General features: G+C 47.6%; 1 protein-coding gene across 1 annotated transcript; it reads left to right on the top strand.

Moving 5' to 3' along the window:
• Positions 1 to 1,371: 1,371 nt before the first annotated feature.
• LOC128719129 (myophilin) lies at positions 1,372 to 15,204 on the top strand. The gene is made up of 2 exons (XM_053812752.1): positions 1,372 to 1,425; positions 14,692 to 15,204. The coding sequence occupies exons 1-2, from the start codon at positions 1,372 to 1,374 to the stop codon at positions 15,202 to 15,204; spliced, it is 567 nt and encodes a 188-aa protein (XP_053668727.1).
• The last annotated feature ends 1,004 nt before the right edge of the window (positions 15,205 to 16,208 follow it).

Genomic DNA, 16,208 nt, shown 5'->3' on the forward strand with positions numbered 1-16,208 from the left:
TAAATGAACGCGTAATGGCACGTTTGGTTTGTTAGCTGTTCAGGTATTGTTTTGCTTTCCTTTTTTTACCAATCATTCACCAGATCGTTAGATTCTCCTTCCCGAAGAGGATCCGAATGCCGAAGAATTCTAGATGTTATGCCACCGAAAGTAACACTCATATGCACCAATGTACTTTATCTGCACGTCCATTGTATGTAACGCAGCACTATCCCACTTGCACGCCACTGTTCACGATCGATGATCATGATCGAGGATGATATTATAAATGTTAGCAGCTTTTATGTGATCCACACCGAAATTGTACGAACAACCACGGCAAACATGCACACTATCTCGATGTAATAGAATTCGGCGTGCCCAGAAGATAACTGAACGAAAAATTACAACATAAATACAGAACAATGCAGGTACGGAGCAAAAGCGTGATCATGTTGTTATGGTGCAATCGAACGCGAAATAAACGTTAAACTACGATGATACGTATGTTATTAATAAATATTAGAACTACGTGTGTTGGTATTGTTAAAACGCTAGTGTATTGAACTAACATAACATTATTTATACATGATTTTAACGTAAACGTAAATTTCTTTAAATATCGGTTTTACCATGAACTGGTGATCAGATGTGCAAACCAGTTGGGAATGTTAAGATAAAGATAAAAAACAAAGAACCAATTTCAAATTACTGCTCCTAAATATTTTTAATTTGTAAAAAAAAACACGACGCATGGGGTTTCATCTCGCATCGAATCCAAACTTAAACCTTGAACTACGTGCTATAAACCGACCTATTTCAATAGCGGCAGTTGCAATCCGGTTTCTCCCAGCTGCGAAGCCTTGCACCCGCTGGCCTCTGGCCCAAAAGATCTACGAGGGTTGGTCAATGTTTGTGTTTTGCCTTTGATAATCAACCCTTGTGAACAGGTGCCAATGATTAAGTTAATGTTTTCACATGTTAAGTTTCAAAACAATGCCAAACTACAGCAAAAAACTTTGCGTAAGTTTGAAAAGGAATAGGAAAACCACGGATTTAAATTAATAATATGAATTGTATTAGCGGTCATTGGCACCCAAAGGTTAGGCCAATACAGGTCTCCGCACATACAGGTCTCCGTGTGGTAGAGTGCGTGTTGCGCGTTTCAATTCTTCAAGTGCCGTGTTCGCGTCCGGACGTATCGCTCGTGGTGTTTGCGCTTTTGTCATCGACCCCGCTATTCCAGCTGTCCAAATTATTCCGCGTGTGCCCCGTTGCCTGCCGGTTTTCGACGACGTTTCGACAGCTTCTGCCAAACGGCCAACAACCCGATTCGGATTAATCAAAAGCCTATCGCTTCGTGAGTGCAGACAGTGCAATTCCATCGAAATCATGTCGACGCATCGTGCACCGAAATCCGGATTCGCCGCCGAAGCTCAGCGAAAGGTAAGTATCAGTGTGGTCGTCAATTGGGTGGTTCGTCCCCCCGCGTTGCGTCGTACCGGACCAACCCGCTTATGAAGCTCGTGTTGCGCGTGGGAGCCGTTGCATCTCAATGCTTTCTCCCATGCCAAGACAAACGTTTGCAGGAATTCCGTTTTGGTCAATCTGCATTTCTCCGCAGCGGCAGAGAACCTTCGTCCCACTCGAATCAAGCCGAAAAAAGACCGATTGAGTTTTCACGCGATAATACCGTCCCATTCTGTCCGGTTTGTTGTGCCGAGTGGTCCAGCAAAAGAGTGGGATAGATATCGGGATACGGGAATGGAATGCTTCCTTTTGTGAACCCTTCCATCCTGGGTTCTCCGTCCTTCCAGCCAGCCCGTGCGCCTCGTGGAGCCTCTGCTGGGTTTTTCTTTTCTTCTGTTGGTTATGCTTTTAGCTGCCTTACTTGACCCGGTTTGTACCACGACCGAACGCGACATGCATGTGGCTGCGTGCACTTTGCCTGCTTGTGATCCCGGTGCAGTGCGATGGCAAGTTGCTTCGGTGTGGAAGAATTAAATCGGCTTTAAAGAGGCTCTGCCACACGGGGCATGTTCATCGAGCTTGAAAATGGGAAAATGGGAAAACGTGAACACAGAATTATATGCACGATCGTTCCTTACAGAGTTTGAAATTGATTGAGACATCATAAAGCAATGCTAATTTCCGTTTACTGTCCCATTGGTGTAGTTAATTTGCGTCAAAAAAATTGTACATTCCAAGCAGATGTCACGCACTGGAATGGTTTAAAAAATGCGTGCTCATGCGAAGCAATCAATCAAAACCACTCCAGAAGACGCTAGTTCGTACCACGCCTTCGCCATAAAAGTGGGAAACAATTTCGATTACTATCGCGACACCGTTGTCCTCTTGTATGGATGTATGAACTACGTCCAAAATTTACCGCAACACGGACATATTAAACCATAAACCCGTTTATGCTCTTTCTGAATGCGTATAGACAAACAGGCCACCATAATATACGTCGCTTTGGGAAGATCATTTGAGATACATACAGATTGACCGACAACAACGCTTGTGTAGTTCACCACAACAGTCGTTTAATTCCTATTTCAACCAAAAACCGTTGCTTTCTTTTCGTTTTTATCGCGACTCAAAACTAATGTGTTTTCCATTATGCTGATTAGCAGCTTTGCCCAGCGTTTGCCCGCATTTCGCGTTGCAAATGCAATTAATTCTCAATTAGCCAAAAGCATCTGCTGCAAATTTAGCCCGCAGCACACACACACACTATCACAAAATTATCTGTTTCCCTCCCCAAAAAAAAATCATCTCCTCTTTTCCACTCGGCTCCATCCGTGTCGGCTAAAGGATGGAATGGCCAAAGGGAAGCTCCCTTAGCTTCAACTTGACTTGCGTTTCATTTCAATTTCCTTGCCTGGCTCGAATTAATGTGTCGTTCCCTTAACCATCAGCCGGACGTACCATCGTATTTCCGTTACTTCCGACTGATTCCCTTTTTTTGCGTGGCCTTCACATTATGCTCGACAGCCCGCACACATATCGCAACCGAGTCAAGGATAAGGACCCAAGAAAGGTTACCCATGGAATCCCTCCTTTAGTGGCGGAAATAAATCGGAACAAGCGCTACAAAACTGTGTGAGGTGTGTCGCGGATTCATATTATCGCGCTGGGCGCGCCTTCACCGTCCACAAGACTCGACATCGTTAAAGCTGAATGCAAAAAGAAGGCATCATATTTACCAGAAGAAGGAGCGAACAAAAAATCGAATAACTGGCAGAATGATGTCATCCTCTTCACTTGATCATACTTTGCGTGTTGCCTGTACGGTTCTTCCCCGTCACGTCCGTTTCCGTGGCAGATACATTCGAGTTGCTTCATATTCCAAACCATTTATCCGGGCGTCAGTAAACACGGATGTTTGGCGTCCTTATTCCTTGTGCCGCACACGGGGTGCAATATAAAAAAATAGCATGAGAAGCAAAAATCACGAACAAAGAAGATCCCTTAAAAACCCCCACCAGAATAGATATCCCTCCATGTGCCAGGTGATGCGAGCGTGTGTCTGTCGCCTCTGTCGGACATGTGCCACATGTAAATGTTACCTCAAAAAGGGATGATAATACCACTTTTTTTTTCAAACAAACTAAAATCACCCTAACGTCTTATGGTTGATTTTTGAACTCGAGGTCACCGAACAACAGCGTTGCCGTCTTCGGAACGTTAGTTGCCATGGCAACCGAACCACGCTCGCACGAAACGTCCGTCGCGCAGCGAGCATTTGAAATTCGAATTCAAACTCAAATGAACGTTCGCCAACGGTCGGGGAATGATTCACGATCGCCTACTGCGGTTTGCATAATCTCAACTCACATTTTTCGATGTGAAGATCGAAAAGACGCTTCGAGCGTGTACTTCACCATCCCACCAACTTTTGGCACATGGCACTGGAAAAGTGCTACCACTCGCATTGTAGCTGATGGCGATTAAAATTTGATGAGGCAATAGGGTGAAGCAAAACGTCATACCTCCCCTTCCTAGTGCTCCACTCAGCTGCGTTATGATTATTCTGAGGAGCGTGGGATAATATCTCAAGTGTCGCGTTCAAGGACAGTAAGCATTCATACGTCGGACGTCGGTAGGTTAGGGGGATGGAACTGGATGGAAGAAAGTAATGGTGTTTCCAGATAGAATTTCTGATGACTTCCAGCGAACGAACCGAGCTGACTGTATTACTTCTTGCTGTAAATAGCGAAACCTTGGCTTGGTTTGAATAGCCACCGATGGGCCTTGCACAGCCCTGACATAAGCACCTAACTGTGGCTTGCTTTGGAGCACATCGTGAAGATGACCGCCAAACACGGCTCTAACCCAGCGGTGATGTTACGCATCGTGGTCAAAGATCGCCCTTCAGTGTTGCGAAAGGAAGTTACGGAAGGTTACCAACATAGGGGGGGGTGCAAAAATAGAAAAGAAAACACACCGCTTTAATGCAAACCAACTCCATTCCATCGCCCGCTCCAGCACACTCTCCCCAGGGAGAAGTTTGTTTGTTTTCCGCCGTATAACATCATGGCCCCAGCATATTCCCAAAAAAGCCCATTCAGCTGCCAAGCGGGCGGCACGCGATTTAAAAGAAGGAGAAGGTTTATGTGGAAAACTTGACCGTGAAAGCGTCACGACAAGACGACACGAACGTTCGAGTTTGATAAAGTAATACAATAACGAAAGAGTGTAACAGTTTTAAGTGCAGCCTATCACAGCGAGACTACTAGTCGTGTGTTGGGCAATAGGTTTTGTTACTGACGTGTGCAATTGTAACTGAGATTGCTACTTGCATACGAAAGCCAAAGCCAGAGAGATAGTATTCCTTCCCACTTTCTGGCTGTGCGTAACGCTGCACCGGAAACGATCTACATCAACAGTCAAGTCATCGTCTGGGATGCATTAAAGTTTAAGCTTGGCCTGTACAGCAGTACTCTGCCTAACCCGAAAACAATGAATTCATGCGTGACGTGTTGGTGCCGTTAAGCGCTGAAGAGCAGATCTGGAATCTAAACCTCCTCCTACTATCTGCTCGTAGCGGTTTTTTATATTTGAGACAAACGTTCGGTGGAAGTTTCTCGGTTCGAGGGTTTAGAGTGATATTTTTATTGTTGGAAGTGTTCTTTAGCACGTGCACGATCATTTCCAACTGGGATCTGTAGTCGGTCCCGTTACCGAGACCTTCGTTTATGGGGGCCTCCGAGATTGTTGGATAAACTATTATTTATTGTTTTCATAAACAAGGTAAGCTTTGGTTGTTATCAGCCACTATCGCACCCTTACATCTGCAACCACTCTTCAACGTATCGCGGTACAATGCGTCCATGTGGCACACTGGGAGGATGCATTCCTTTGAACAACTACTTGGATGCATCACTTCCATCCCAAAAAATTAATAATTTTGTGTTGGAGATGGAAATCATAACCCAAAGACGAAAGTGATCAGCTACATCAGTTGATGCTGTACGCACTAGTGTTAGTTCGGAGTGTTATTGAATTTTTTTTTGCATTTCCTATCAAAAAACAGCTCTAGAGATGCTATCACTGCTTAAGAAAGTAGGCCATTTATGCAAAAATTGCCTACCCAACCCTCGAAGGTGAGGTCGGTAGAGATGCCAGACACCAGTGCCTTAAAGTTGCGCCTCATCGCTCTAAAATCTCCAGTTACGACGGGTAGCTAGTAGTGGGCAGTTCATCATCCGAGCAGTTCCCTTTTCCAGCAGCCCATTAGCACAGTATCTAATTACTGCGCACCCTCACCACCGACAAAACCACAGCGGAACTGTTTAATTGCCGAACGAATGTAAAACGGCACCAAACATTCGGCACCTAAAACCCGGCGTGCCCCAAGAAACACGCCGATCGACATAGACATAATTTGAAAGTTTCGGGAATCAATGAGCTTTTGTGCGAACTGTGGACGAGATCGCGCGCGAATAGTCGAATAATCGACCAGGTACGATTTGAGTACCGTTTTGGATAGGATATGATTAATTACTTTCTATTCGCCGTGAAGATTACCGCACCACACTGCCTGCAGGCTAAGGTGCTGCTGAAGCAATTTAATTATATTTTTGAGATCATTTTACTGTGCCGCTTTTCTTTCCTGCTGTAACGTCCGTTGCACAGATTCGAGATAAGCTTGACCTTTTTGTCGGGAAACGTCGGGCATCAACAGACGGTTACTGGACTGGCCCGAGGAAGGAGAGACGTTCCACACCGATATGACACTATTGAAACCCAATAGTCAATTCGTTCCCTTAGTCTTACTCCCATGTGGATCCACCTTTAATACCTTAATCCGATCACTTTTCCCTGTCTGGAAAGTATCAAAATCCTTTCCCTGCTTAGCCCAAGCCCTTGCCGTCTCTAAGGGACGCAGGTTGCCCACCTCCATATCGTGTGGTTCTTGCCCCAGAACCGCCCATCTAATGGAATTCGGTGTGCGGTGCTGATAGCGGCTATCTATTGATTGGCCCAAACAGCACGTAAACAACGTCGTGCCGTAGCGTTCAAGGTGTTCACTTTGACTTACTCACGATCACCACCCATGCACTGCGTTCCACCGACGCCGAGAGATAACGCTCGCACCGTCTGCAATTGGGGGCCGGCGTCGTCCACAGGCCATGATGACGTATTTCCTGTCTGTATGTGTGTACGACCAAAAAAACAACAACAAAATGCACAGCAGTATTTGCCACCTCGGACACGGGGACAACACATCTACTGGAACGCAACCCATTTCGATGTCGCATCAATCAACGGAGTTTGTTAAACGGCGACTTCCTTCCGCGACTCCGCGACGGAGGTCCCTGGTACGGGTGGTCCGGGTTACTGACACGGTTACCCTTTTTTTTGTTGCAAGATTTCGTGTTTGCGCACTGCAATCGTAGCTAAGTATTTACTGCACAGGTTAGCAGAAACGCCGGTGGGAATATAAGTTCGTAAACTCTACCAAAAAAAACGGTGATCCTCGTCTGTATTTGTGTATTTTATGAGATCATTACATGCTGAAGTCATGCCGTGTGGATGTGGGTCAATCAATCAAATGGAATATTTTTTTTTTCCGCTAATAGACAGCGTGCTGCTCGATGGCATCATGGCGTCCAATTGTTAGTGAGCTGCTGGTGGAACATCCATGCGAGACACTCTCCATTAGCGCACGATTAGTGCGAGGATTGTCGTTAACTCGTGTGCTCACTCACACATCACGTCCAACCGTAAACATGAGAAAAGGGTGTCTACGGACACTGGTAAATTGTGTAAATCCGTCGCAAGGTTTCCCGGTGCTTGGGGTTGACGTTTGTCAACATGCGGAGCGTGCACCGGTGACGTTATGGATTTCATTAGCCCGCTAAATGAACCATCGAAGAAACGAGCGGGAACAAAATACAACATGCATAGATAAGCAACACCGAGTCGCCGCCGCCGAACGAGAAGAGTTCTTACGGAGGCGTCGCAGGGTTACTCCAGTTGCAACGCGTACTATTCCACACGACCAGATAAGCTGGTGACATCTCCCCATTAAACCGTGTGCGACAGTTAGTTAGTTTGTGTGGCTGCACTTGTGCCACGGAATACGTGCCTTGCAATACTCGTCAAACGATCGATGTTTCAATAAAGTCCAGCGGGACTGTGTACCATATTTCGAGCGATGAAGTCATCCGTCCCCGTATCAGTGCTTTGGTGCCGCACTTCCAATGGGAGAACTTGACTTGTTTGCGCACCATAATACCGGAGAGCTGTACACAGAGCACGGAGCACTACACCATGTCATCTTCACACGTCCCCCGGGACACGCTGTTGGAGTAAATCGTTTCTAAACACATTATTTTACACTTATTCATAGTGCTGGGAGTGTGCTGATTCACTGCAGTACTACAACTTGTCACCGAATGGCTACGGATGACCAGAGCTACCCCAGCTCCCTCTCTCTCTCTTTTAATGTTAAGTGATAAGGTGTAAACATGTTTACTGCAAGTAAACAGTTGCATCACGATTTAAAATCCCTTGCCTCAACGATAAAACAGCCGTCATTCCGATTCGATTTTGTACCGTGTAATGGTAACAGCAGAACATTCCACACTCGCGATCACGACCCGTGAATCATCTCCATAAGACACTTCATGACGTCGTGTCTGCGGTCAGCCCGACGATGGCTGAAGATGTATGGGGCAAACTACTAACCACAGTGCCCGATTATTGTTTATCGAGCAGTTCGAGGTGATCCCGCTCACAATAGTACTGACATTCTCAGGCACCAACTCCGATGGCAGATCCTATGGCAGTTGCCTTGAGGCTTTGGCAGTGTTGATCCTAAGCTGCACAGTTGACCCTGTGTCTGTTGAAAGATCTTAAGATTAATTGAAGCGAACGTTCCGATCAGTGTTTGGACGTACACGAACGCAAAGGTCGCAGGGAAAAAATCGCCCAAATCAAATCAAACGCCATGATTTGGCAGTCTTGCTTTTGCGGTACTAGGATGGTCTCGTGATGAAGTTGATTCGCAACGCCCCGAAGAAACTGCGTGGCGTTCTATACCAAGGGGAAAAAAATGTAGCGGCCTCAAGATTCCAGCTTCAGCTGAAGTTCTCCCCATTCTAATCCTCTTTCAATCATAAATCGTTGTTGGGGAGCTCGCCGGAATTGGTGGTTGTTGATAATTGTTGTCAGTTGCCTCTGACAGACAGACAGCACACGATGAGCTGTTGAGATCTCGTGCGCGTAGTTACGGTTCCTGATGCGAGCGTTAATATTCAGTGTAATATTTCAGCTCAGCATGGCGTTAAGAATCGATATCTTGCGGGAGCATGTTAAATTCGGGGCAAACAACATGAAGTACCCCTTGTCGCAGCTCCGAATCAACTGATAATAGTACCTCCAAACTAAAAGCACTGCCAACACCTGTCAAATGATAAGCGTTTGATGTCGTCCCAAAGATCATCATCTACCGATGAGATGGTGAAGCACATCGGACACAGCGAAACGGTACTACTGGAAGAGGCATTTAGCATTTACAGAAATAATTTGACCATTTCGCCACTGGAGAGAACTCCGTTCAATGAATGATGCTTAATTTCGATCATTTACCTCTGCTCCCGACAACATCGCCATCATACGCGAATAGGTTGGAGAGGGTCCAGGAACACCGAATTTGAAAGTAAAACAAGTTATCTGACCCATTTTGACGTCTTTTCGGTGCTGAAGCGGTACCAGCACAGCGTGTCTCGCTGTCCCTTACGAAGGAACCGCTGCATCCCCGGCTCCTGCCCGCCTTTCACGGCCAGATCTCTAGCTCGCGTCCGGCGGTGACGATGGTGATCTTAACCAAAGCGCCGAGCCCGAGGGTTGTCTTTGTTCTGCTTTCCCCTCCCAGTTGGACAACCTTTTTCCCGTCGATCATCATTATCATTACCCCCGTCACGCGGTACCAACCCGGTCAGTGACGTGTACAAATCGATTCCGAAATGTGCAACGGCACAGTCGTGATTTTACTCCTCGGGCGGGTCCCTGAATTCCACGGGAGGTGGAAGAATATTATTTTAAAGCCGAGTAAGCAAACTTAGGCCCAGCCGGAACCGGTTGCGTGGGGTGATCAAAAGTGGGTCGTTTCGTTGTGTACCTAAAGGAAGCTTTTTGGAGAAGATTTTGCGTCCCATTATCACACTTGCAGCCAGCAGAACGGTAAGGTGGTATACTGACGGCAAAGATTGAACGTTTCCGGTCTGAAAACAAAAAGGACTTACAACGGACCAGCCTGTAAACAATACGTTCGATAGCATCGGCATCGCCATGTCCAGCGCTCTCCTTGTTTTTCGATGCGAAAATAAATCATTTGATCGAGATCGAAACCCGTCCACCGGGAACTGTGTTTGGTGCGCGGAGCGATATGCATCTAACCTTCCCTGCACTTCATCTCTTCATCAACACGCCCGAAAGTGGTCCCCGGACGACATTCAATTGTGATTGTGATGGCAATCGAAGAAAATTGAAAACGATTGCCATTTGTTTCCATCGGCTTGCAATATCAGTTGCATAGCGTCACACAGTCCAAATCAGACCGGCAAAGAGAAGACTACGACGGGTGTGTATGATTATAGCGCTGGCACTTGAACGATGCACTCGAGCGAACGATCATCACATGATCGCACCTATACGCGGTGTAATGGACCGATAATAAACCATAATCAATAAACTTCAGCACCCTCTTATCACGAGTATCCGATGGGAATGGAAGTTTAGGCCAATACTTCACAGATAATGTCACTTACAGTCTGTCAATTTGTTTCAACAATTACACCCGCAGTTGAGGCACGATTTTATGGTCCAACGTTTAACAACGTGGAGGAAGATGGAGTTCAGCAGATAGCCCATCAATTACGTAAGGCTCATAACGATTTATGGAAGTGATAATTTAAGACCCGGAGAGCCCCCTATAGTTGATAATGCTTCGGAATTGTCCCGGGTGCTTGATTGTTACTTGGGAGGAGAGGTATTCGAATTAAACAACAACAAAAAACCCCGTAAATGTGCAAACTTTCCAACCATTAAGAGAAATGGCCAGGTGCATCTGTGGACATCCTGTTTCATCAAACGCAGATGCACATCAGCTCACAAATCACAAGCTCGCTAGGAAAGAGTTGCCCCTTTTAATTAACTCGCACCATACGATCCGTACACACCTCGAGGGTGCACATGAAAGATGATCTTGCGCAGTTGTTTTCCCATCGTTGCGTTGCGAGAGTTGCCTACAATTTGTGGCTTTTCTACCGATGCTTTGGTGTGGTTTTACTGGTTTTCGCATTGGGCTTGCATTAGCTACCGCGGTCGGGTTTTTGGGTTCTTTTTACACCAGCGCCAGCTATTTGTATCTTAGAACCTGCTCCCAGGTAACACACCTGTGCCACGAACGGTGGCGTACACTGTGTGCGTATGCTTAGTGGCCCCGTGGGGGGGTGGTTGGAGGCATTGTACTGCAGCGAAACATAATGTCCATATATGAGGATGGCTCGAATTTGCAAAACCACCGAACCCCGGGGTACAGTAACCCTGCCAACTCCGAGCACTCTGACGATCGTAGCGAGGTTCACCCATCGGAATTGCTGACTAGACGCGCATATCACCAACTGCGTGCACCACCACCATACTGTACACCGAAAAACGGAAAGCCACACAACCCCAAAGGTTGTCCCCCGGGGTGTGTGTGTGTGTGCGCGCTGTTGCCATTGGACTGACCTGGATCGTGGCTCTTAAACTCGGCCAGACTGAAACGGCAGCGAACATACCAGCATTTGAAGGGTGCCGTCGTGGTGGGCACATTTGTGCGAGGGGTGTTTCCATATTTGAATGCAAAGTTTTCAACACCGGTCGGTGGCGGAAGGAGCATAAAACCATCGACACCCGCCTATGAGGCTACCAGTCCATTTTCGGAGCAATAAGCGCACCATCTGTTTGTGTGTGTTTTCCGGCCGATACCGTCGAGCTCGTTTCTTATAAACGCAAGGGTTTTCAGCGCTACAATGATTGATGCTCGATTCTTACTGGATATATCACCACAGCTGCTAGTGATTATCGCAGCCGTTAGTAGCAGCTCATAATTTTCACCGATGAAATCGTATCCTCAAAACCCAAACAAAGCATAACAGAGCCGTTGTTGGACCTCGAACGAATGCCCCGCAGTCATCGTTATCGGAAAGCAGGTCACATACCCAAAACGCACGCGCATATGTCCAAAGTTCTCGACCGCAAGATTGCGCACCACCCGACGAGTCGATGAGTAAACGATAAACGTTTGCTTATCCGATTGCAACATCGGAGCTGCGTCCCCCCAAAATAAGCGGAATGGTGATTGCCAAATGTGTTTAGTCACTTCCACAAAAGCGGTGAAGCGGCACCCGAGTCACAGTTTGGTAAAGTGCGTCCGTCACTTGAGAATTTGTGAGTTATTACTCACTCCGATGATTGAACGCTCCAGAGAGCATCTGGAGATCCTGTGTGCCGAGCCGAGAGACACGCGTAGGCATCGCAGCTGAAGAAGCGGCCAAATGGAGTCATTGGCGAAATATTTGTATAAGCCTTTGCCGCGACTACGCTCAAACCCACCGCACCGTGGCACAGGTCCACGCGCGTCCTTCGCCGATCTGTCAAAAACGCCATTTTTGGCTCCGGAAGCCTTGGCTTCGATGACTTCGATTAGCCGGGATAGGATGGTGACGCTCGTTCGCAGGCCCCCTCCTGCTTAGGTGGAATGGATCGTGCGATTCTCACATGGCCATATTTAGACAGGGCAAGGAAAGCGACACAATGCCACTCCAACTGCTAGACGCACGGATCGATCGTTCTGTCTCCGCGTTGTCCAACAGCACCGTGCCGTCCGTGATCGGTGTTATGAGTCACGGAGAAAAGGTGGCCGCCTAACGATCAGACCGGGCAGTGTGAGCAGTGCTTAATCCGCCCATCGTTCAGTACGACTTCCAATTTCTGGAAGATTCCGGTTCGTTCCGTGTGCTTGGGGTGTGTGTACTTTCGGTTTTATCATCTTTGCCGGTATTACGATGGAACAGGTTTTCTCAACCAGCCACGGTACGATGCAACAACGGTCGTCCACACGTACACACCTACCGGAGGTCTGAGCAATCGGCACACATACAAGCGCTCGCAGGCAGTGTCGCAGCGGCACACGCAACCAGGGACAACCGGCGAGACCTCGGACGAAACAAGTTGTTGGAAGTGGTTCTGTATCACCATCGTCTCTCGGGCAGCGCCATTGGTCGCACTTTTTTAAATCCAAATATGGAAGAATCTTTAAACGGCACGCTGTCAATGTTTGTGCCTTCGGAACGGTGGAACATTGAAATACGAAGGTTAGCGGGCTGTGGAGTTGTACCGATTTGCTGTCCAGGCTTTTTTTCTGCTGAAGTCGCTTTCTCTGGACGATGAGATGCGGTTGCTTGTGTACAATAGAACATTTGTTTACGGCATTCGTCCAATTACCTCATCTACTATAGGGCCACGATCGTGATGCGAGTAGGTAAAATCGATCACTTCCATGATGATATTCTTCGCACGTCTCGCGCTTACGTCAAACAAACACAGTCTCCGTGTGCTTGTGTGCGCTGTGGACACTTTATTAGCGCTACAATGTACATACAGCGATGCTCATTTTCATCGAATAATGATCCATTCCTCCGAGCCCCAAAAACGACACGTCGCGCTCCGGGAAAAATAGCAATGAAAGCGCCAACTGCTCGTACGCCGGTGTCTCAAGACATTCCAATCTCGTTAAGCTTGTCACCATTTTCGGAGTGAGGAAAGGTTGCCGTGGTGTCCCCGGCTCAAATCCGTCTAAACGTTGACCAAAAATGGGTACGTACTCAGGGAACACCGTTTGCTTATATTGTTTTAGTCGCTGAACGGCCGTCGAGGAAAGCGACCAATGCAAAAGATCGCACGACATAAAAGGCGATACAACCATGCAACCTCCCCGGTACCTCCGGCCACTGGAGACGCGCACGATTAATCACCTCGAGCTAACGTGTGCTCTGCCGGACCGGGAAAAGCTAAACCTTGCCCACCATCTTTTCGTCGCGACCGGTGATAAACGGCTTTTTCCATGCTCGCTACGTACAGACGAGCGTAGTTTATGGAAATTTTGAAAAGCGAAATCAAACGACCATCTCGTCGATCGGGGGGCGCAATCAAACGAAACCGTGTGACATCGTTGCGCACTGCTAATTGCTGCGGGAATTAATTAGCACCCGTCTCGCAGATCTGTCGATCCCACCCTCCAAGTCCCCAGCAGGGGAAGAGAATGCAAACGAACTGCATTCGGTGTTTCGGGGGTTTCGCCGATCGTCGAACCGAATGAACCGTGCGTGATCGTTATGTCGGTGTGGGGTGACGCACCGTCTCCACGTCTCCACCTAATTGGCATGTAAATTTTATGCATTTGTTTGATGCGCTTTCGCTTTCAATGTACGAGATAACATCATTTACCCATTTGTAATTGGTATCAAAGAGGCTCGTTTGAATGTGCTATCACCGCTCGATCTACGATTGTATCGAAGAGTTGAGTGTTTTTATATTCTTGTTCCACTTGCAATTACACACGGAAGCTTTGAGGGTTTTGCGTTGTAAAGTTTACTTGTTGAACAAACTAAACCGCCAATAGACACCACGCGAGATCGATGCAACTCACTCCTCTGTTTGCAAAATGACATCAGACCTTCAAAATGGTCTCTCAATTAACACGATTCAATTCAGCATAATACGATGCTGCTAATGGGCAAACAAGTAACACACACGTCGATTCGAGTCTCGCGGCCCTTGTCCCCTTTTGTCAATCACTGTTTTACATTTGTAGCACATGCCGCACTCTGATTATGATTTGCGCGCAAAAAGGAAGCCCTTTTTGCCTTTCGTGGTGCAGCACCAGCACTCCTGTACGTGCGCAATAGCCTTGGTCACAATGCGTCGATCCATGGCGTCACGAGCCAAGTACCTTGAACCGATGCCTTGTGCTCGGGGCGAATGGAAGTTTTACATGCCCACCTGCCATTGAGGTGAGGTTCAAGGTGCACTGGGGGAACGCTCCTTCGCGCGATGTCACGGGTGTGAGCGTCCGGGGTCCGGTACGCGGAGAAGGGGTTTGTTTTTGGTCAAGGAAGAAACAGCACTCACTTCCGCTTTTACTCGTTACAGATCAACTCCAAGTACAGCGAGGAACTGGCCGCCGAATGTTTGGAATGGATCAAGGAGGTAACCGGCGAACCGATCAACACGTCCGGCGACATGGATAACTTCTTCGAGGTGCTGAAGGACGGTACCGTGCTGTGCACGCTAGCGAACGCGATCGAAGCCGGCACGGTGAAGAAGGTCAACACCAGCAAGATGGCGTTCAAGTGCATGGAGAACATCTCCGCGTTTCTGGAAGCGGCCAAAAAGTTCGGCGTACCGCCACAGGAAACCTTCCAGAGCGTGGATCTGTGGGAGCGCCAGAATCTCAACTCGGTCGTCATCTGCATCCAGTCGCTCGGTCGCAAGGCGGGCAAATACGGCAAACCGTCGATCGGTCCGAAGGAGGCGGACAAAAACGAGCGCCAGTTCAGCGACGAACAGTTGCGGGCTGGTCAGACCGTCATCTCGCTGCAGTACGGTTCGAACAAGGGCGCCACCCAGAGCGGCATCAACTTCGGCAACACCAGACACATGTAAGCGTTGTGCTGAGGGGATCGAATCCTTCCCTCCCTCGGGCTCCACACGCGTGTTTCCTAGCTTTCTAAGAACTCATTAAGAAAAGGGGTAGCATGTAAACCGCAAACACTAACAATCCTGGTGCATACACACATAACACGGCCTATTTGGTGAAGGACCAAACCGAATAGGAGCGACACCGAGGGAAATGCTACTAAGGGACAGTCAGGATCATGGACGAAACGAAATTATCCAGTATACAACGATCGGAACGCTGTGCAAGATTCCAGATCCAGAAAGTGCATTTTGTTATTAGTAGGAAGAACCCTAGAAAAAAGGACACACTTTTGAACGAATGTACCTTTTTAAAAATCGAAAATCACGATAGCGCCTTAGCAATGAGAGACTTCCATTCTTCTTGTATGTAGAGATATAGCGAGGATTTTCCTGGAGGACACGGTGTGTAGCGTATTTACCCAACCGTGCAATTCGGGTATATTTTTACCACTCCAGTATAGGAATTTTTGAAATCAAATCATAGTCAATCGTTTGCATTCCAAGCCGCCAGGAGTAGCTGTATAGAGCGCTCACACAAAGAATACGGATATTTCACACACACACACACACACACACACACATACCCACTCTGCTCTAGGCACTGTTTATACATTCCGTAGTGAGTTAACAAGTTGATCCCACGCCACAGGATAGCCAATTAGCCTTAAGCCTTCCGGGATGAATGACAGCCCGTTCGGAACCATCCCGACTAGACGGGTGCCCGCAATCCATTAGGGCAAATAAGTATACACTGTTATCGGGAAAACCCTCCCCCCTCCCCCTCAAGGTTGTCATTCGGGAAAGCAAAAAAGAATCGCATTCTACTTTGTCTGGCCACTGACCAACAGCTAATTTCGGTAAGACCGAGAGATGCAAACCGTTTTGTCGTTTTGGTGCACATTAGAGCAAGTAGAGAAGAGTGCAGCAGTAGAACACGATCAAGTGCATTGCAATAACCGACCCGACCC

Source organism: Anopheles marshallii, chromosome 2 (genome assembly GCF_943734725.1).
Source record: "Anopheles marshallii chromosome 2, idAnoMarsDA_429_01, whole genome shotgun sequence".
Lineage (NCBI taxonomy): Eukaryota > Metazoa > Arthropoda > Insecta > Diptera > Culicidae > Anopheles > Anopheles marshallii.

Excerpts from the sequence above, each read along its gene's own strand:
- LOC128719129 (XM_053812752.1), top strand. The coding sequence starts at position 1,372 with ATGTCGACGCATCGTGCACCGAAATCCGGATTCGCCGCCGAAGCTCAG. Across the intron at positions 1,426-14,691 it reads CCGCCGAAGCTCAGCGAAAG|ATCAACTCCAAGTACAGCGA; the intron begins GTAAGTATCAGT and ends TACTCGTTACAG.